At 42.5% G+C, this 23,091-nt stretch overlaps 1 protein-coding gene across 2 annotated transcripts in view; it reads left to right on the top strand.

Moving 5' to 3' along the window:
* Positions 1-11,699: 11,699 nt before the first annotated feature.
* The window catches only part of mad1l1 (mitotic arrest deficient 1 like 1), a 57,836-nt gene continuing 46,444 nt past the window's right edge, over positions 11,700-23,091 (top strand). The window contains exons 1-10 of one of the 2 annotated variants that reach the window (XM_070987895.1): positions 11,700-11,831; positions 12,383-12,537; positions 12,629-12,769; positions 14,182-14,361; positions 14,485-14,609; positions 14,720-14,801; positions 16,534-16,664; positions 18,291-18,405; positions 18,611-18,672; positions 22,586-22,672. In XM_070987895.1, the coding sequence (XP_070843996.1) occupies positions 12,394-12,537; positions 12,629-12,769; positions 14,182-14,361; positions 14,485-14,609; positions 14,720-14,801; positions 16,534-16,664; positions 18,291-18,405; positions 18,611-18,672; positions 22,586-22,672 (1,067 nt within the window). In that variant the 5' untranslated portion in view covers positions 11,700-11,831; positions 12,383-12,393. Of the gene's footprint in view, positions 11,832-12,324; positions 12,538-12,628; positions 12,770-14,181; positions 14,362-14,484; positions 14,610-14,719; positions 14,802-16,533; positions 16,665-18,290; positions 18,406-18,610; positions 18,673-22,585; positions 22,673-23,091 lie in introns of both variants that reach the window. The other variant, XM_070987902.1, reaches the window with a different exon arrangement.

The raw sequence follows: 23,091 nt of genomic DNA, 5'->3' as shown, positions 1-23,091 counted from the left end.
AACAACTCTGCCTACAATCCAATCTGGATGAATAACTTGGAAAGACCAGCAGATGCATAATTCATATTATGTCACAAGTTATTCACTTGATAGAGAAATTATTTTTTTATGTTGTGTGCTATTTTTCACCTCATCTTTCACCTTTTTACCACCTATCTTTGTTGTCTGATGAGCGTCCTTTGAGTATTTATTGTTTGAAGTACAGAGGGTGGCCGCTGACAGGACGACAGCGGACAGGTTTCAAAAGCTGTTAGAAATGATCAGCGACAAAATGACGAGCTGAAGCTTGTGGCTAAAGAGAACAGAGGCAGGATGAGGGTTCATGTGTGAATCAGTGCGTGTTTGATGAGAGAAAAACTGAAACTGATGAACACTAATGACAAAAAGGAAGAAAAACATTTTACAGCGACATTCGAGTGGAGATAAAATCCACATTTAGACAGGGAATTCATGCAAAACACACACACACACACACACACACACACACACACACACACACACACACACACACACACACACACACACACACACACACACACCCCTCTGCTAATGTTAGAGGCCTTTTATGTAAGATAGGCCAATCTATCAGACAAGGCTTTTTATATTTCTCCAATTCACTTTCCATTTTCACTCTCTCATACTCAAAGACAGGGTGGAGTATTTAAAGCTAAAGCTTGACACTGGACTGATACAGATGCTTTGTATATACAGTCTAATCAATATAGACTGTAAATATAGACGCAAATAAGTCAGTTGATGTCCATAAATTCTCTCTATTAGCTCTTCATATAGAGCAGGTCACCCTTTGATCCACAGAGACCAAACAATTCCGCCATGAGCAAGTCAAAATGCATATATATATTACAGAATGGACGGTGTCGTGGATGGGATTACTTGCAATAGTTTGCACTGTGAGGCTTTACAGGTCAGCAGCTGGCGGTAATGGATGCCATGAAAACTCAACAGAAGAAAAAGGTGGCCACTGTTATTGGTTATCAATACACACTTCTTGTCTGCATGGGTCTGTTGTCACCACATTTGACCAACTCCAGTAAACTACTGTGAGCACTGTCCAAGAAACAACAGACATTAAAGAGCTACTTTGGTTTTTCTACTTCATTAAAAGAAACATCAAACTGACAAGATATTCCAGGATGTGCCGTGGTCTTTTCTAAGGATGAGTGCGCTGAAATGTGATATGTAAGATATGTCGTTCACATCCACATCTAGCAGAAGAAACGTGCATTTTATACAGGCTCAAAGAATTTCAACCATCCATTATCTGATACACACAAAGAGAAAGGAGCATGTGAATGTGGCACAAGCCATGGCCAACAAAGAAGTCATTCAGGCTTAAATGTCCAGGTGCCCACTTGCTGAAGGGTGAAAGTTGAATGAGGAACAGCGGCAAACTGTGTGTGATGTTTTTCTCTGAGCATTTTCAAAAGGCTGAACACACACATCCAAGATGTGTGCAGTGAATGTCGGAGGTCCGTATTGACGTGAGGGGGAGAAGTGGATAATGCAGAGACTGCACAAACTATCGGTGGGGAGATAAAAGCAAAGCTGCTGTCTGCTGAAGTTTGGGGGCTGGTCTTTGATAGATCCGAGGACATCGCAAAAAACACCTCGCAACTTGACGGACACTGTGCTGTGGGATAATGGATGCACTTAAAGCAAGCAGGAAAGCTGTGTGACTTGGCCCAAATAGTAAATGCAGGCAATCCAGATTGTTACTCTGACATCAACGTGGTGGTAAAGTTGTCTCTTTTGAGCAGTGCAGCGTCTGAGAGGAGACGCTCACATGGCACATACTCGTCTCTCAGCCCTGATGCACATGTCTGTCAAAGATGACCACAGAGACATTTGACCCACAGCCAGCTGTTGGTCTGTGGATGGGGAGGGCTAATTGTGAGTCAACCAGGGACTGAGAGGTGCATCTTCACGCTGGGGGGCTGAAGCAAAGGACAGTGAGCAAGACCAACCACCATTTCCTGCTCCTCACCTGAGTGCCTGACTAAAAAGTTATGAGGGTCCCTGCATACATTATACCGTGACAATAGTGTGCTATTTATAGGCTGATAAACTTGGGCACCTCCTCCATGCTACTATCTGATATGTGCTTGTATGTGATTCTTGTGTATGTGACTCAAATTGACTTTAATACTGCAGTATATCACCTAATTAGAAAGCACTGAGGAAAAAAAACATTGTGCATTCCACCTCGACGTGAAGCTCCAGGCCATTTGCTTCCATAATGTGTATCCATATCGTGATGTCCTGATAGCTAATAATTTATTCTCAACAGGCATGACTGCTCTCTGTGGATTCAGGGGCTGAATGAGCAATAGTTAGACATGAAACATGAACAAACTTTCTTAAATCTCTCTCCAGAGAACTGAGACTCATTTGAGCCTAACTAGGAAAAAACAAATGCAAAATAAAAATCAAGTGTATAAAAATAAAGTTGCTTTCACGTTCAAATAGACTATGGATAATAAAATACAGTGTTATGTACTATTGCACAGTAGGAAAAAAATGTAATATTGCACAGGATATTTGCACGGATGTAGTGAATATTAGCAGAATGCTAAAAATAATGATGAAAAATAATAATGCAGTAGTGCAAACAACAGTGGGTTTGTGAAACAGCGTTAAATGATGATTGATGATTGAAAGAGCTGCTTAAGGCCCCCACCGTCTCATGCAGTCCAGAGGGCAGTCAGACAGCCCTCCTGACCAGTTTGTCCAGTCTTTTTTTGTCCCTCTCAGAGGTTCCACAGCTCCAGTAGATCACTGCGTGGAAAACTGCAGATGCCACCACAGAGTCATAAAATGTTTTTAACAGTGTGCTTCATTCTCCAAAGGACCTCAGTCTTCTCAGCAGATGGACTCGACTTTGGCCCTTCTTGCACAGGGCATGTGTGGTTTGTCCGGTCCAACTGATGGTTGAACACCCAACCATCAACTGGACAAACCACACATGCCCTGTGCAGATGGTGGGCCTTCATGTATTATGAAACAACGCTGTTTCATCCATTTATCCTGCGGACACAGTGAGTACGAGCCAACACGTTGGTGAACTGCTAAGTTTATTTTTCTTTCTGTTTTATCGGTTGACATGATTCATGTCAAATACTGACCTGACGTTTTTACAGCTTGGGGTGTTGATGAACTTTGTTCAAAATGTCTGTAGTTACTCAGATCAGTTTGTCAGATCAAGCCGCTGATGAGGTTTATGTGTCTGATGAGCAGAGTTGAAGCTGCAGGTGGAGGGGTGGGTGGAGACGGGCAGAAATACCTAAACAATAGCTGGACTGTGGTAGCATGCGCACATTAGCTAATTAGTACTAAACATATGTGAGGCTGATGGGAATGTCTGTAGTTTTGATCTGATGATGGCGCTAAATGAAAATTTAGAGCAAACCGAGGTCGTTACCAAAGTTTATGGCAGTTTGTTTGACAGCATTGCACCCCAAACCACAAATGCCAACCTCATGGTGGCACTAGAGGAAAGAGGGACCACAAAAGTGCTTTGGATACACTGTCTGACAAATTTGAATGCTTGTACAAACTTTTGTGGCAGCCTAAGTTCCAGATGCTGAGATTTTTCCACTCGACAGCATGACCGGTGTCCGGCAATGTCACGTTCAGCAGTTACTGAGATGTTTCAGTGTGGATCAAAACGGTGCACAGACAAACCGACTGCACAGCCCCAAGAGTCACGCTGCTAGTATGAATCACACACACACAGAGAAAGAGAGCGAGAAAAACCCACCACACAGTTATTGAACTGACCTATATTTGATTAATTCAAGAGCGTGTCGCACACGTCGAGCTTGAAAATCTGACCCATTTTAAAAAATGATTTCCAGTCTTCAGATGATGCAGAACTCTCTCCACTTCTCATTGTTCCCGGTCTTTCCCATTTCCCTGACAAGGAAGGTAATGAGAAAAATCATCAGTGTGTCGAGGGAAAGGGGAAGCGGAGGGCATCCTTGATATTCGCAGCGGGCGTATTTCATTTGTTGAGGTTCCAGATAATCTCTCTTGCTGTTTCTTTCACCTTGGTGTGTGTGAATGAGCCAGAAGAGAAACTGTTGTCCTCTGAAGCTCTAAATACTCCACCGTGCTGGAGTGGGTAGGTGATAAATCAACCAACTGCTGTTGACCAGGAAAAGTGGTATACACACACACACACACACACACACACACACACACACACACACACACACACACACACACACACACACACACACACACACACACACAGGCACATAACAATAGCAACATACACAATGAGTAATTCAGAAACGCTGTGAAACACGGAGATGCAGTGTAACAAAATGTGGAGACAAAATTCCAGTGAGACTGTAAAAACAACGCTGCACTAATCAGCGTTTTTAGAATAACAGTGGGTCACATGACTGATGTGTGTGTTATGTGAGAGGGCTTGCTCATTGTGATGAGCTCACAGTGAAGTTCCCCTTAGTGCTGTGGAGCATTTTGCCATTTTTCAGCTCATTGTTTTAGTTTTCTGCCCCTAACTTTACTGTTTTGGTTTCGCGTCACCGCTCTTCTCCAACTGCTAGAGTAATAATGATCCACTGTACACCACCTGCCCAGCACCAAATGGCACATACTGTTAGTGACAAGGCATCAAAAGCATGTGTGTTATTTTCATTGCTTATTTATTTACTGTATTTTTGACATTAGGGCGAGATCGGGCAGGTGAAAATATGGAGTTACTTGCATGATGAATCGCTTTCAGAAGGTTTCATGGCTCAAGTACTCACTTCACAAATATGTGACAAGACAAAAAGGGTTTAAAGGATTTAACTGATTTTATTTATTTTATTAACAGGATACATGAAAGAACTAATTTCATACCCTCCTTAAAACTACAAAGCTCTTCTCCCCCAGGCCTCACTTCAAACTGTGTTTAATTACCTACTCAGGAGATACAGAATATAAATGGAAGACTTTTCATTTGTTTAACCAGGTTTTATTTGGTGCATGATTCAGTGATGGATTAAAATGTCTTACACCCTGGTGTCTAACATGTATGTCAGTGCAGAAAAACAAACATAGGCAACAATAATAAGCTAAGTATGAATAATACTAATGGTCTTCATTTCTCTTCTTGATTTATTCCTCTGCGTTTTATGTGCTGTGATTTGTAATGTGTTTTTCCGGCACAGACAAAATCATTCATCCTCTATTGATTTAATTTCAGAGACATTGTTGAAACAGCTGCTAGATTCTTGTGCTTTAATGTGCATCCAAATCCAGATGTTCTGTGAATCGGTGGCATCGTTATTATTGTTTCATTTTCTTTGCTTTTGTAAGGGCTGTGACCACGGCAGCTGTTTCTTTTGCGTAAGTAAAAGAGAAAATCAATGGGGCACAAGTGCTGATTTAAGGACTGACTGCATGACAGACTAGGGGCCCGGCTTGTTTTAGAAACTGGTCCCTCCCACGTTACACCACTCCTCGTCCCTGGTGTGAGACTCTGAGACATGTCAGCCTCTATCTGACTGATTAGTCCAGCCAAAGCTATCCGATCTGCAAAGGTCATGGAGGAAAACAGTCATGATCTTCATGGTGTCACGCACATGACAGAGCAGAGTGGAAGCAGGCTTCAGTGATTACCAAGCGCAGTCCTTCTAAGTCTGTGTCTTAAGTGCAGTAACATTAGTATTCAGTGTACAGCTGCAGGACAGAAGAGTAGAATGTAAATTAGATGAAGATGTCATAAGCCGTTTCTATCACGCCCTGTATTTCCTTCATGTGTTTTGCATTAATGTAAGTGAAACAAATAAGTAAAACGATCTGCATCATGTTGTATCAGAGTGTTATCTTAAGGTAAAATCGCTTGTCAAATGCCTCACATAGTCTTACCCACTGCCAACATGTCCGACCAGTGTAATACACACAACATCCATAGAGACAAAGCTGGGAAGTCTATGAAACATAAATAAAAACAGAACGCAAACATCTGCAAACAAACTGTGTTTATCCAGTCATGTGTTCACAAAGTGGCGAACCTCGCTCCGTCCTTGTTCATGGACCACTGAGCCTTTCCAGGACCCCCCTTTTTATTCCCAATCATGATCCTCTCATCTGTTACCAATGAACCTGTTTACCTGTGGAATGATCCAAACAGGTGTTTTTGGAGCGTTCCACATCTTTCAGTCTTTAGTTGCTCCTGTCCCAACTTGTTTGAAACATGTTGCTGCATCAAATTCAGAATAATTCAGAATAATTAAATATATTGTCTTTGTACTGTTTTCAAAGCCAAGTTAGGAGTATCTAAAAGTAGTATTTCAGGAACACCGAGAACAAATACAACTTGGATCAATTTTAAAAAACTGAAGTAATCGATCACACGAAATATTTGTCTTAAGCTCAATGTGACAAATCTATTAGTTTAACCTAAAAAATAGGTTCAACCATAAACATAAATGAGACTGTTTAATTTAAATTTAATAATTTAATAATTTGTGTTACATTTTTTCAGTCAAAGTTTGGTGCAATATTATGGAACACCATTTAATTGATCGTCATCTTTTGACCACAATAATCATAGCATGAAAGTTTTACAGTGTCTTGGGCAATTGCAGCCTGAATCAGTTGCATTTATTGTATTCATGCAATAATAATCTCTGCAGAGCCTCCTGACAGATGGCTGGTGGTGGTGGTGGGGAGGGTTGACAGCCACACTGGCCGTAATGATCAAAGCACATTTTTGGAATAACAACTACCTTCGAAAGCTGTCACTCAGATTGCTGCAAACTGTTTAAACAAACATACCACCAGGTTGTTGCTGTAAATTGATAATCATATGATACCAAGAGAAAAGCAAACCAGTAAAGGTCATAAGTCGACCAACAAACAACGTACAGTCAGCCGTCTATGAATATTTGAAATGTGCCCAGAAATTGAAGCTCAACATCTGGGAAATAACAAGTGTGCACACCCTCTGCAGCTCAAAGAGGTTGGCTTCACACTTTCTTCATCAACAGTTTCTCTGCCTCAACCAAGGCTCCACCATGTTGACTGAATTTGACCTTTCTTTACCCCAACAGCAGTAATGTCTTGGGAGCATCTCAGCAGCTGAATATTTAAGCTGCATTGCACATAACCACAATGTCCCTTGTTGATCCTGCTCATTTCGTATCAGTCTCAGTTCTACTCAGCTTGCTGATTGTGCTAAATCAACACGGTTTGATCATGCAAGTCGGCCCTCAAAGTCATCCTACACCAGGGCCTGAGCATGCCTGATGATGCCCCATCCATCCATCCATCCATCCATCCATCCATCCATCCATCCATCCATCCATCCATCCATCCATCCATCCATCCATCCATCCATCCATCTGTCCTCTGGGTATACCCCGGGGTCTCCTGCCTCTGTCTGCTCCCCCTTACCACCATATGTTTGTCTACAGCCTCTGCTAACAGTTCCTGCTTTAGCTCAGGTGAAGAGACAAATAGTGCACAACACAAAAAAGCAGCATACAAATTAAACAAATGACACCATACCAGCTGCATTTTTGGGCAGACTTGATGTTATACAATTATTTTGTTTATTACATATTGTGGTGAATTCAGACTGGATATTGGCTCGTATGGCTTCATTTTGACTAGAAAAAAACGATTCACTAACATGATTTACAGACAGCAGTCAAAAGAATTGGTCACAAAAATAAAAAATAGCCCCTTTAAGTACTTTCCAGCTGAATAAGCGGAGAAACAGCGTTATAACTGAACACATGAGATGGATCACTACACCATCAACAGCTGCTAATCTCAAAGAGGACTTTTACCTCAGGGTTAATGATGTTGATATCATCCGTTATTGACTCTTTGCTTACTGGCATTGGTATCAGCCTTTAGAGTCAAATAAAAGTGGAAGTGGAAGCACACTACATTCACAACACACATCTCTCCATATGGAAGTAAATCTTGTGTGCTGCATATCTGACTCTCATTTGCAGCTGTCTTCTCACATTTTGTTCTCAGTCTGCGCCACTTCTCTCCATTTTTTTTCCTCCACAGCTCCACTTCCACCTCTTCTGCCCTTCCCTATCTCCTCTGTTTATTCTCCTCCTACATTCCACATACTTGCTGCCACCATGACGCCCCCCCACACACACACACACATGTGTGTTCTTTATTGTTATTCTCCTTCCATTCACCCAACTCACCTCCAGCAATGCCTTGACGCTTCTCATTTCTGTGCGTCTGTCAATCAAGCCACCCTGCAGATGAAATGCATCCGTGCAATTGGTCACATTCCAGCTGATGGCTCACTTGAGCACATGCACACACTCACACAACTACACACACCAACACAAACATATAGTCCTATCTTTCATAATGTAGCAAGTGACTCCCAGAGGAAAGCTGTTGGGTAGATTATTGATTGGAAAACAGGTGATGGAGGTTCATGGTAGTATGATGCACACCACACACACACACACACACACACACACACACACACACACACACACACACACACACACACACACACACACACACACAAACACTCACACAACCATACGGATTATAACACACACTTTTATGTAGTGTGTGTTTTACATATAGCTTATACACATTCCATAGTTTTGCGATGTGCTCTGCGCTGATGACACTGCTGCTCTCTGAAGGCGGCCTGGCAGACTGCAGAAATGTTGGAAATCCCTCCGGCGAAGAATTCAGAAAATCATGTGACATCTCCGCCCCATCTTGACTGCTCCATAGAGTTTGCTTATTTTATTAATTAGTGAGTGTAATTTATTTTTAATTCCTCCTCTGATTGTGCTCTCTGTATGCATCATCCTGCCTGTGTGTTCATGTGTGTGTGAGCGTATGAGCATGCACGTCACCCATAAGCTAATATAGTTAAAGTACTCCCTGGGGCTGGAGAACACAGGAAGCCTGAATCAGCTATTGACTCTGTCCTCCTTCATTAGAAGAGTGTAAAATCACTATTTTATTGATTCCTCTGTTTAACCTTTGCCCATGTGGTGTCTAACATTGTTTTCTGTCCATCTCTGCTCTAATTTCCTTCTTTTTGTCTCCCATGTTTTTCCCACTTTATGGAACCATCACACCTGTAAATTCCCATTTCTCTGCCGTCACCCTCTGCTACCTCATCTACCTCATCAACTTTTTTTTTTTTTCTCCTAATTGTCCATTTTCCACCTCTGACTTCCCCACAAAGATTTACAGTTACAATAGTCACTGAGGCGGCACATTGTGTCTGGGTGACCTTGGAATGACCTCTCTCTGTCTGATGTGAGTGAAACATGATTTGACTGACTTCATTTCTATTTCAGGGCTTCACACAGCGGTTCCCATGAGGGGTATCTTCATCAGACATCTTGGCATGACTCAAAAATCAAAAGCAGTCTTAATAAACCTGATGCGTCGCAGTTTACAATAACGAAGGATGAATATGAGTGCCTGGAAATGAAAAGGCTTTTCAAAAGCACTGTGGGAATGAAAAGAAACGTGTAAAGAACTTAATAGTCTGTCGCAATTTTGTGCTACATTTACTACATGTCCTGGCTGGTGATGCTAAATGCATTTTTTATGGCTATTTGGTTAACATCACTATTTGTTCTCACCTTTCTGACATTAATTAAGATGTACAAGTCGACATTGATAACAACAAGGCAAGGTAACAAAAGTTTTTCTAGATGACAGCTGCCTAACCCTTTTCAACTTACATGAAGCTGGAGTATTTATGTCTGCGATGATGTTTACATGCTGTGGGTGCAAAAGCAGCTGAATGCTTTTTGTGAGCTGCTTTCACATTTTTCACAACAGATGGCAATGAAGGGCACATCTGCAGGCACTTCTGCTGATTTACTTCTTATGGTGTGTGTGTGTGTGTGTGTGTGTGTGTGTGTGTGTGTGTGTGTGAGAACATGTGTACGCACGTCTCAGTGTGTGTCTGGGGCTGATGGATAAAGCAAGACAGTAAAGAAAAAGTGCTATTAGCCGGTAAGCGAGGGAGATAGGGGGTCCAAGAAAAGGAGACAAAAGAGGCGGGAGGGGCCAAGGGGTGTGAGGACAGCCGACCAAAACAGACAGAATACTCTTGGGGGAGAAGCGATGAGAAAGAAGGAGACAGTGACAGAGAGAACGAGAGCCCTTGTGTCACTCTGAAGAGGACATGTCTTCTGCCTGACCTTTTCAGACGAATTCACACTCCTCCACCCTCTCCCCCTTGGATTTCTCCCAATTTAAAAAAAAACAACAACTGCCTTCTGTGGCGCCCCCTAGCGTTCATTTAATGCACTTTAGCACTTTTCTCACATAAATGCTGGTGAGCCAGGGCAGCGTCTCTGACCCCCTCAGCTGCTGCTCTCCGCTGGGAACATGGTGTGGTGAATTAGCTACTAAAGCTTATTCTAGTGTTGCTGCGGGCTGCTCTGGATTAAACCCTCAGCTAATGGCCAAGATGTGAAAGTGTTGCTCCTTCCCTGCGTTTACCCTCCTCCAAGCTCGTCGCAACTGCTGAGCCGGAAGCTGTTTTCTCAGTTTATCTGGGAGGCACAGTGGCTCAGCATTCAGTACTGTCAGCGTACAGGCGAGGTCTTGGTGACGATGTTGCTTCTCTCTGGAGGGCTGCCCTGCAGACTGCTAAAATGTTGTGGACGTTGGAAATCCCTCAGGCAAAGAATTCAGAAAATCATGTGACATGCACGTCTCCTCCCCACCTTAACTGGTGGTGAGCCTTCCAGTTTCTTCCCACATCAGAATACATGAATGTATGCGAGGTATAAGCACTGCTCTGATCATTGTGTCAGATCCCAGCACTTGTCACAGAACTTGAGTTCGTCCTTGGGAGCTCTGCTCTGGCTGTCAAATGCAGAAGATGAATTTCCTCAAGGGGATGAATGAAGAATTCATGTGAAAGCAAACTGGATGCATAAGAATGAGACTTATAGCTCATAATAAGCTTAAGTAACATGTGTTGTTTGTAGCTAAATCAAGGTCAGATTAAGAGCATCATTTGTGGTTGTTTGTGGTGATTCAATACATTTTAATGCCTCTTTCATGTCAGCCATGATCAGACCATACCTTATTTTCCATCTTTAAATTTGTACTATGCTAAATGCATGCCATCAGTGCCCGATTAATCTGCTATGTGGGTACACTATCCTTGTGCATTTTAGTAATGAGGAGCCAGTCACAGCTCGCTGCTGAGCGCTCCATCATCATGCTGTGTGAAATGCAGACCGATGAATGCAGCAGTGCTGCTCTCTGTGGGACAAACTATGCAACTACATTGTTTTGATGTCAAGGAGCTCACACACATCCAGGTACCTAACGGGTGGCAGACTGATGGAAAACATGAAATCTATCACCCTTACTATTTTTTTCCCTCAGTTTTATTAGCTGAGAAGCAGACAGTTGTGGAGATGATGTTGTTGATGGTGAACTTCCCAACTTCAGTGAACTGTTTGTTGGTCTACTTACTTCTTCCTGACTCTGAATGTGGATTCATACAGAGACTAAATAACGTTTTGCCAGAAAAGGCATAAAGACTGCCATAACAAAAAAGCTTGCAGCCTTTTACATTTACAAACTTCACCCATCCACTGACGGAAAACGTGTTTCGTTTGGTAAAACGAAAAAACCAACTAGCACTCTCGCGGTATGTAACGAAGTCTCGCGATACCACACGCGTCCCATTCGAGTTAAACTGGAGGGATTTTTGTCAGTATGCAGAGTGTGCAGCTAACACGCTAGCAGAGCAAAGATAGCTTATCTACAACTAACTTGCTCCTCTTCACAAACAAGTCAACTCCGAGGTAAGGACACACACTTCCAGGCGAGACCGTAATAACGTAAAGGCTAGTCGGCCCTTGAAAGATTGTTACCGTGTTAGCACCCTCTGAATAACGTTAGCTGTAACGTTAGAAACTAACACTCACGCTGTAGTTGTAACGTAGCATTCTATTCTGAAGTGACATAGGAGCGAGAACAACAGTTTAAACGGCTGAAAAGAGACAGGAACGAAAAGCCAGAATAGCGTTACGTAGCTTAACGCTAGCGACTAAATGTTAGCTCTTGTTTTTAGCTGCTAGGTTAGCTTGCACAACTTCTTTTGTTGTGTTTGTGCTAGCAAGCAATCAAGCTAATGTCACTTACTGTCCCATAGCTATCTTTCGTTTAGCTACTAGCCTTTGTTTTTTCCCCTAATTTTTAGGTTAGCTGAGTGTTATATCTATTTATCTGTCTGTCTGAGCTTTGTACCTTTTTGACTGAGTATTAGCAGCTGAATAGTTGTTTCTTTCACTGCATTGTAAATTTACTGACCCTTCCTCACTCTAAACCCTCGATGTGTGCACTGCAATATCAGTGACTGTTCAAATGGATCTGGAAGATGACACCACTGTGTTCGCGACGTTGAAGTCCTTCAATTCCTTCATCAGCCGCACTGAGCCTCCGCAGCGGCTGTCAGAGCACTCAGCGGGTAGCGGAAACCTGCAGAGTCAGTACAAACGCAGCATGGAGGTATACAGAAACTGTCAAGATCAACAGTAAGCTGAGTAAAGGCGGTATGAACATGCAGCCTCTGCACTGACTCACTTGTCTTCCCTTATAGTTGTTGGAGGCAGCAGAGAGGGTTCAGTCTCAGAATCGGTACCTTCAGCTGGACCAGGAGAAGAAGCAGATGGAGCTGAGTCACAAGCGAGCTCGATTTGAATTAGAGAAGGCTGCTTCAGACAGCGCGCGAGACCTGGAGGTACAAGTTACACATCCATACACGTTCATATAGTACAAATAAGTACATGGTAAAGGTTAGTAAAGTAAAGTAAAGTGAATTCAGGGAATTGCTGCATCAAAGCCAAACATCACAGTAAAAATATTAAATACAAACACGTGCTCAAGCATTAACTTGAGATTTAAAAAAAAAAAAAAACTAATTTGTCACAAAGCCATTTGCTCTGTTTATCATTTTTCTCTAAACATACACACCCTCCAAGCAAACAAACACATATCACTTTACATGCTTACCAGAAAACCTGTAATTATCTTAGTGCCTCCCCTTCAGTCTGTTCTGCAGGAGTTGCCAATTAAAAGTTTCAGTTTAAATGACAGAGGGACGAATGTTTAGAACAACTGGGACCCTGTACCTCCTTCCACAATTCATCAGCACAATACTCAGAGTTCAACACATGGAAAAGGTTAGTTAAAATCCTACTGACCTGCTGAATAGTAAAAATGTCTTGGGGTTTGGGTGTTTCCCTAATTTTCTCTACTACCTTAACCAGACTGATCGTTTGACCCACAAACCTCCAAACCAGCTGATATTACCATTGCTTACGATGGACTCTATTAAGCAGCTCTGTTAAAAGTGTGCATAGCATACCTGCAGACACCAGCCGTCTCAGAGGGGAAGGGAGACTTACACCATATGTGTTAGCTAAGCTGGCTATCAGTGTTAACCCCTAAATATTTGTAATAAGTGACCTGTCTAATGTCATGGCTTTGCATGGCAATAGAACTATGGTCTCCAGTTCATGTGGAGCCTAATACAGTTTCTTCAGTCTTGCCTTCACTCATGTGCAGATGTTGCTCATCACACCTGTCCACTAACCTGGACCCTTCAGCTTTGCAGCTGGTAATGTTGGTTAATGTCTCAGTGTCATCTGAGAATTTCACCTCAAACTTATTGGCTTGTATACAGAGTACACAAACACACAAACAAACACACAAACAGAGTGAACTAATGCGTCATTGCAGTCATTGATAACTACTATACTGGAGAGTGTTGAATTAATTTGTTGTGGCCTGTTTGATTTTTTTTGAGGGGAAAAAAAAGATGAATACCACTTAATCAAAAAAGGATTAATCTTCAACTGAGTAGCTTTTTTAAGCAACATGTGGGGATTATTAGTGTTCAAAGCAGAACAAAATCAATAAAAGCAGTCTGGTATATGCAAAAGAACTTTCAAAGTGCTTCAAGACAAGATTGTGGAGATGGCACCGTTTGTGCCATGTGGTGACAATTAATTATAATATTACCGAGTTAGCGCACAGACTTGTAGACAGACTTCTTCTTCGGCACTCTCTTACCTTCAGGATATTGCATAAACTGCTAAGTGTCAGAGAAGACACTGGGTAAAACCTGCTTCTCAACCTTTTGTGTTACAGCACGAGGTTGATCGGAACCAGGACCTCTTGGGGCGAATAAAAAAGTTGGAGGAGAGAGAGGCTGGAGCGGCTAAGACCCTATCAGAGCAAGTAGAGGCAAATCGTGCTCTCCGTAAGAACCTGGAGAGCCTGAACAAGAAACTGGAGGAGCGAGATATTAAATTGAACACTGCTAACCAGGTACACACACACACACACACACACACACACACACACACACACACACATGCACACACACACTGTGTTTGTACTCCAGTCATGTCTCTTATCTTATGTGGGCTTACCTCTGTAATCTGTTCCCAGACCATCAGTTCTTTGAAGGATGAGATCAGAGAGCTGAAGCAGAAGATTCAAAACCAAGACTCGACAATTTCTACTCAATCTCTGGAAAAACAGGAACTGCAGGAACAGTTAGATTTACAACGCGGGTACAGACACTTAAACAGACTGCTGCTCTCTATCGTGCTGTTGTATTGTGAGCTGTGGTGCCTAAGACAACGCTGACCACACATTTCTATCTGATTGGTATTAAAATCAGGAAGTATCAGGAAGTCTCTCAACTTTGCCAAAGTCTCCAAGCTGCCCAGTCCTCCTGCTCAGAGCACATCATCAAGATTAAGGTATGTTCAACACAGCGGACATCACTTTAGCCCACTCTTTGTTCTCAGTTTGGGATCACCGAGTTTGAACATGGTGGACCAGCTTGTCTGCTTTGTACAAACTGGGATGAAAACATGCCAGTTTGAATAGTTAGTTTGTAAAGGAGACAGACTGTTTCTGAATTTACAGTCTACATGTTGAATTGAAAGTAGGATGTGACATTTGTATTGTGTAATTTCAGTTTTACTGCTTGTTGTTCTCATCCCCCATCACGGATGATAAGTTGGGGACGCCAGGTCCAGCAGAGTCGGAGCAGTTAGCTCCTAATTATGTTTATAGAAAACTGACAGCGTGGCCGGATGAGGAGGATTTCAAAGACAAATGCAGACAATCACACAACAAGTAAATGGTAAAATGGTAAATGGACTGTATTTATACAGCACTTTTCTAGTCCGACGACCACTCAAAGCTCTTTAATAACACAAGTCTGTATTCACCCACTCACACACACTTTCATACAATGGTAGCTAGTCTGCCTGCTCATTAACAGCTTTAACCATTCACACACTGATGGCACACCACAGTGGGAGCTGTATCTTACCCAAGGATATTTGCCAGCACAGTGCCAATCCGCACAGGCCAATACACGATGCTGACCTTTTTTTTTTTCTTTTTTTTTCTGGTTTTCTTACAGCAGCTGGCGTACTGGTGTAGTGTACTGGCATCTTCACTAGGTGGCAGCGTAGCTTTGCCTGTAAATGCTGTGTGATGCTGCCGTGTGAAGCGAAGAACCACAAAAAGTCAATCTTGTGGTCAAGTGTAGTGCTATTTAAATACCAGAGTGCACCTACAATGTTTGCCTTGTTTTGTAGGTGATGGAAACACTGTACCTACGGTGACTGTTACAGACATTAGTGAGTCATAGCTGACCACAGGATCAAATGTTAGGCTGACATTATAAATAGTTTCATAGTGAGAATATTACATGGCAGTCAGCCAAACTTCGAGCTAAGTAGTTTAGGCGACACTGTGGGTGTAATGGGTGGCATTAAGCAGTACAGATGAATGAAGACAAGTAGGCTTTGTTTTAAATTATTTCATTTTCCTACTTGTGTTGCTCAAATGAAGCCACATTCAGCACATCGTTCTAAGGAGAGATTGCAGTGCAGCTGTTGTGGAAACAGCACAAGCTGGTCACGTTCAACAGGCTGGCTTTGTAATGTTTCATCACAAACGAAGAATCTGTCGGTGAATGAGTGAATGATGAATGAAAGGATGTTTTGCTGCCTTTCCGTCTTTGTAAGTTAATGTTAGTGAGCTATAGACTGGATAAGGATAATTTAATTCACTGCACAGCTGAAAGGCTAACAGCAACTTTGGTGGACTGGAAGGTGGGATGTTTTCTAGCATGTTACTCAGTGCATGAGTTAACGTGAATCAATCTAAACCCTGAAATGTCACAACTTTGACCGTTCTATTTGTTTTTATTGGCTTGAACTTCAACTTGACTGGTTGGCAAGACATACAACTGCAAGGCAGTAATTACAGTTGTTGTTAAATTACGTAGCATAGGTTGAAAGTTTGCTTCACATGTGTGTGTGATTTGATTTTTACATGATTATGGTTCTTGAACATAAAAGCTATTTAGATCATTTAAATCTTAAATGATGTCTGTATTTGTAACAAGGACGAGTAGTGCACTGAATACACACTTTGCTGTTTTGGATGACTTCTCTCTTCACACTTTGGCAGGAGTTGGAGAGACGTCTTGCCCTCCAGGAGCAAGATGTCGCCATCGTGAAGACTGTTAAGGCAGAGGTGGCGAAGGTTCCAGACCTGGAAAAGGAGTTGAAGCACCTCAGAGAGGATAATGCCTTCCTCAGGTGAAATACCTTTTTAAGTTCCTTTCAATTAAACCGACAGGCTTTCATTTTTAAAGACTACAGCCTAGTATGACCCCACAGTGCTCAAAATCTTTGCTTTGAACTTCTTGACATTTCAGTGTGACTTAAGATCATCATACCACTAGGAGGCATTAGGTGACAGGTGACATTGCTCGTGTGTTTGCATCCTCCAAACCAGACACTCTGTTCAGGTTTGTACGGTGTGTTCTGTGTCACCTGGGTGCTGTCAGACCACATCGTGTGTGCTTTCTGTCACATGATTATTCCTGTTGGCAGATTTCTGATTTCAGAAACATCATTTTAATGCATGAAACTTAATTTCCTTTCTCAAGATAAGGGATGAAGTATAATTTTGCTAACATATGTCACATGTAATCATATAAGACACAATCGTAGTGAAATGTAAACCCATCAGTTGGTTCAGCTTGTCCATTAAAAAGAGAAAGTTTAAATAGAATAGAAATAGGAATAATTAGCCTCCGGCAGTGGCTTCCTTTAGGCTCTTAGTGGCCTGAGGGTAGAAGCTGTGTGCTGATCTGATCTATCCAGTACCTTCCTCTGAACCGCAGCAGGTAGAAAAGGCCGTTATCAGAGTGGTTGGGGTTGTTAATGATTCCCCCAGCCTTATTCTGGCAGCACCAGGTGTAAAAATCCTTACGGTGAGGTAGAGCAGTGCCTGTTGTATGTTCAGCTGAACAGAGCACACGCTGTGCAGGGCCTCATGGCCTGTTCGGTGCTGCTCCTGGACCAGGCAGTGATGTTCCCTGTCAGGATGCTCATGATGGTGCAGGAGTAGTGTTTCCTCAAGCGTCTAAAGTGAGTCCCTGCCTTGCCTTTCTCACCGCTCAGTTAGTATGCAGCGCCCAGGTGAGGCCCTCAGTGATGCGTACTTGAAGCTGTCTGCCCTCTCCATTGGGGACCCATTGATATGAAGGGGGGCTCAACCTTTAGCTCGGTGTAAGAGAGCTTTGTTTATTAGGAAAATGTGCATGGACAAGAAGTAGAATGGGAAGAGTAATATCAAGTCGGAAAGTAACCTGATAACATCATCAGTGATAATGTCTATCCGCTGCCCTCTGCAGTGCTGAACGGTTGTAATTTGCAGCTGAAAAAACTCAACACTCCTTCCTCTCTGCTCATCTTTGTTATTATAACCCATTTGATCCATTTTTACAGAGAAACCACACACGTAATCTGAGTTTTAAAATAATCCGATTAATGCAATACAGATTAATATGTCGCCCAATTTCCTGCGTCACATCGTGGGGACTCGCCATACTTGTGGGGACAAAATACAGGTCCCCATAATGTAAGTAATTTCATTTTAGGGTGAAGACTGGGGTTAAGGTTAGGTTAGGGTAAGTCTCCAGGAAATGAATGGTCATATGTAATGTCCCCAATGCGATGAAAACCCAACATGTGCGTGCGTGTATAAACAAAGTTACTGTGATCTCACTACAACTAAAATGTGATTTTAAAATCACGTGAGAGGGTGAATGTAGCCAGGGATTTAGAAAACGTATATCTTTCCTACACCAGACAGGATTTAAAGTTAATGTTGTGTTTTGTGCTCTTTGTCTTTGCTGTTCGCTCCGCTCTGTCCAGGGAGAGCAGAGAGAATTGCAGCCTGTTGAAAGAGGAGGTGGAGGGCCTGAGGAGGAAGCTGGAGAGGATGGCGAAGACGAAAGAAGAGCTGGTCAATATGGAACTGGAGAAGGAGGTAAACGCTGTGTGGTTGTGACATTGTGTTGTTTCACTCTGTATCGTGTTGGTAGTCACATTGACCTCTACTATGAACATGAAATGAAGATTATATTAAAGCCAATCAATAAATTGATTGCACTTGACTGCTGTCATAGTAATATCATGTGCTTGCTATACGTGTAATGTACAGACCTTTGACCTATGGTTTCTCGAATCCTTAGAGGTTGGCAGAGAAGCTCCAGGCCTGGGAAAATCTGGGCCAATCTACAGGACTCAACATCAGGTCAGACACTGTCAAACGAGTGAGATTGTGAGCCAGAGAAACAGAGATAGACGAGTGTTCGCAAGTGTTAGCTCAACATTTTTGATGAAATATGAATGAGTGCCACTAGGAGGAGCTGTCGTCCTTCCAAATAAATGTGCCTCATCACCGTGGATTGATTTCACCAGCTGTATAGGTGTGTGTGTTTGCTTGTATACCTGCTTTTGTGTGCTCCTGAGTGTGTCTCAATGCATCCAGTCAAAACTGGTAATGAGAGAATGATTGCATGTTTCCTTGTGAGCAGTGAAGCAGATCTGACAGATTATAAACACTGCAGCCTTGTCCTATCGCATGCATGCATGCACACGTGCACGCACGCACACGCCATTTTCTCTGTGATTAACTCTGGCCATGATGTAAACAGAATGTTAAGTGGAATACATCCACACAGCAACTCTGGTTTGTTTATTGTGTGTGTGTGTGTGTTTGTGTTTAGAAAATGTGTGTTACACTTTCCTACAGGGCAAGAAGGAAAAGGTAGACGCACTGTAAAAATTATGAAATGGAGTGAAATCCTTTCCTCATGTAAGATTTCATTTTGCTCTTACATAATATGTTTTGAAGCCTGATTGCATTTGTTAATTTTGCAGTTATTAAAAGACCCGGGAGGATCACAGGAATGCAGTACCAACCTCAGTTTAATATACACAATATTTGGTTGGGCTGTGAAAATTTAAGTCCGTCTAGGCTGTCATCATGAGCAAATCGAGTTGGAAATTTGAAGCCTTCCTCAAAATTCAGGTGTTCAGACCGCTATGTCATTGGCTGCCTGAGTGCTGTTGCCGGGAGAAAAAAAAAAACTGCGTTGCACATACAGCTTCGAAAGGGCAGCCATATGTGTGAGGCTCATACTGATCAAAAGTAAAGGTTAACGCAGCTTGCAAATCAACCGTTAGGAACTCCTTCAAGCTGTTTTTACTGTTTACTAAATGGCCAAGTTAATTGTCAGGATGTTGTTTTCCCCACACAGTCCTGTGATGTGGAAGCAAATGGAAAGCGAGAGCGTTTCATTCAGCAGTCTGTTCACCTTCAGTTCATTCAGTCCAACAGTCCACGTGAAAATGAGTATTGATTCGCACTTGTGCGTTAGTGGCATTTCGTGATTGCTGCATAGGCTGTTAAAACGCCATCATGACTTCCTCATTTATGTCCTGAGTCTTTTCAGCTACGTATTTTTAAGTTAAAGAATGGTGGAATGAGTGGAACCCAGTCTGGATTTATGTCATTATGCTGTTTTTGTGGAATGATCAGCAAGAAAAGGAAATTGATGACGCTGCAGTGACAGAATGATAATATCAGTGCCATCAGTCACGTAACAGCGTCTGAATTAATGTTGACATCAAAACAAAGCTTCCCCCCTTTTTTGGGCTTCTTCTTCAGTCATAAAATATGAAATATCTCATAAGGGCTGGGCTGTTTTGGCACGCCACTGTGTATTTGTATTATTGATTTGTTGATTTTGCTGGCCTCTGAGTCATTTCTCATAACTGTAAGCTACTGATACTTAATTCATTGTGTTGCTTTCGATTACATATTGTAACTCCTTCTGCCACGAGACATTTTGGGGTGGTCATTAGTGGTGTGAAGAGAATATGTTGTGGAGCAGTTGTTAATGAGGAGTAAACACAATGGCGCTGTAGTTGAGGGGCCTGTCTCTTACAGCAAAGGACTTGGTTTCTTACCAGCCATTTGTGCTGCTTTGCCAGACGAAAATAACTTTTGGCCGGAAGTTAACCCACACCAGCAACAATCAGTGCCGCTGTCTGGTGGAGTCGACAAGCCCCACAGCCACAGCTTGAATTTGCCAGCATTTGGCTGGTCGCTGGTCTTTATTTCCTTTCCTTCTGTTACACAGTCTGATAACATTGTGCTTGCTTATGTGTGCACCCCCTGGCTTGACAATTGAAAATAAGATTGACAGAAATGGAATGAAAATATTTTCTATGTTGTAGAGACCGGCAGTGAAAATATACGGGGAGGTTTTCTGGAAATGGGTTTCTTCTCCAGTAATGCTTTCACCAGTTACAAAGAGTATTGAGACTGTTTGGCGCATGTGTGTCTGAAGAAGAAAGAAAGAACTTAGAAAAGTAGAACTTAGAAAGTATTTCTGAGTCAGAAATGCAGTTTGAGGTGTTGGTGTGTGTGTGTGTTTGTGTTTCCTCAAACAACAATAAGAATATTAGTTATCAAAAACATCATATGCTGATTGACTACAACATCTAAAATGGGAGGGTTTCCTGCTTGTCTCTGTCATTGTAAACTGAAAACATTTGTGTTTGGCAGGAAAAAACAGGCAATTTGAGGACGTCCCCTCAGGCTGAGGAAATTGTGATGAGCATTTTCAATTCAAACAAAAACCATAGATAGATTAATTGATAGTGAAAATAACCATTAGTTTCAGCCCCAGTATGTGCAGTCCTCAACAGGATTGAATTGTGTGAATGAGAAATATTTGGTGAAAATGTTGTCGTAACACTGCCTTTTCCCCACAAAGCTGATCTCTGTCATCTGAGTGGACTTTAGAGCAGTGGGTGTGTAGATGCTGTCAGTATCGCTCAGATAGATGTCAGAGTTCACACATGATGGCTTTGAGCTTTAAGTTTCGAAGATTAAAAAATGAGCTACCCTGTGTGAAAACACATGACCAGTGGTAACGATGAGTTTGTCTTTGGGTTGTTGAGTGCGCTGCTCTTATCACAGGTATTTTCTAAAACACTTAAACAAGGCTCTGCTGTGAGAATCACTTCCTCTGCACAGACCTGCAGCACTCTGACAGTCTGTTTCTATACCTCGTTCAAGACATCTCACCCAATAATATGCAACCAACCCACTGCTTGCACCATCAGCAGAGATGTCTGGGCCATGACCTGTGAGGGGAAAAACAAAAAACAGAAGAAGACTGAAAAAGAGCCTCTCGTATAATCTTAGCAGAAGGCTAATCCCTCTCTGCTCCGGGCAGTGTGGAATTACCTACTTTGGGTACCATAGTTATTCCGTCATATGATTCATGGGCTCATATTTTAGTCATGAGATTATTTCCATACCTGAGGCTCCACTGAGTGGAAGCGGAAGCGTTGTTAAATCCACGCCACCCAACTTTCACACGGCACACTCTCACTTTCCAGCCTTGATGTTCTCCTCGACTGCTCAGCCTTTTCTAATTTGTCACATGACTCAGCGGATTGCCTCATGCTGCAGCACAATATCAGATCTCAGGCCACCGCTGGCGGTCTCTAGTGAAACCTGAAGGTGGATTACACGCTCGAATTTTGGTATGGAAGATTGCAATGTTACACCGACCTCCTGCGGGTTAAAAGTTTCGAGTCTTTTGCTGCCACGACTGCACTGAACCTCATGATGTTGAGTTGTATTTCTGAACGTGCTGCATCATTGTAATTTTAACTGCTGGGTGGCAGCAAAATTAATAAACTCCTGTAACGTACGGCCATTTCACAAGAGATAAAGAGGTAATGACATTCACTTTTTCTGTAGACGGATCCATAGTTTCAGGATTTTGGAGGTCATGTGGCGCATCTCTGTCAGAGTATGTGACCTTCTGCATTGTTGCCTTCCCATTGAGTGTTTATGTGTTTTGTAATCTGCCAATCTCTCCCACAGAGTGAGTTTGTTTTGTAGAGCTGTGACCAGTATTTAGCCCACTATCCTCCCCTCATCTCTCCCTCTGCTGCTCATGTCATTTTATTTCACAGCTCCCCACTGGCCGACTAACAAAAGAATATGGAGAAGCCGTCGTTTTCATCTATTCTCTGTCCTTTCTGCTCTCTCACTCAGATTGATTTTTCATTGTGTGTGTCTGTGAGTGCGTGCCTGAGTACACATGTGTATGCAAACCGTTCTGTGCGTCTGTCTGTAGGAAACCAGAGGATCTGTCCAGGGAGGTGATTCAGATCCAGCAGAGAGAATTCGCTCTGAAAGAGCAGAACTACACACTGAACAGCCGGTAACAAACACTTCCTCACACTTACACAAAATCCCTCGGTCTGCCTTCAGACCTTTTCGTCTCACTCTGCCTGCCTGCATGCCTCTCTCCCCCCATGTATCTATTAGAGCGTATCTCTGAAAAGTCCTTAATTGTCACAAAGTTAATTAAACTGGTTCTGATTCTGATAGCACTCCTGACAGTTGGGTGTGTGTGTGTGTGTGTGTGTGTGTGTGTGTGTGTGTGTGTGTGTGTGTGTGTGTGTGTGTGTGTGTGTGTGTGTGTGTGTGTGTGTGTGTGTGTGTGTGTGTGTGTGTGTGTGTGTGTGTGTGTGTGTGTGTGTGTGTGTGTGTGTGTGTGTGTGTGATTGCGATTGAGAGAGAGGGAATTCGCTAATTAAACTTGTCCTGTTTAGGCAGAGGTGATGTCTGTGGGGAGGG

The sequence above is a fragment of the Chaetodon trifascialis genome, chromosome 2, assembly GCF_039877785.1.
Source record: "Chaetodon trifascialis isolate fChaTrf1 chromosome 2, fChaTrf1.hap1, whole genome shotgun sequence".
Classification (NCBI taxonomy): Eukaryota; Metazoa; Chordata; class Actinopteri; order Chaetodontiformes; family Chaetodontidae; genus Chaetodon; species Chaetodon trifascialis.
The sequence above is the reverse complement of the archived record's forward strand: the minus strand, read 5'-3'. Positions and strand labels throughout refer to the sequence as shown.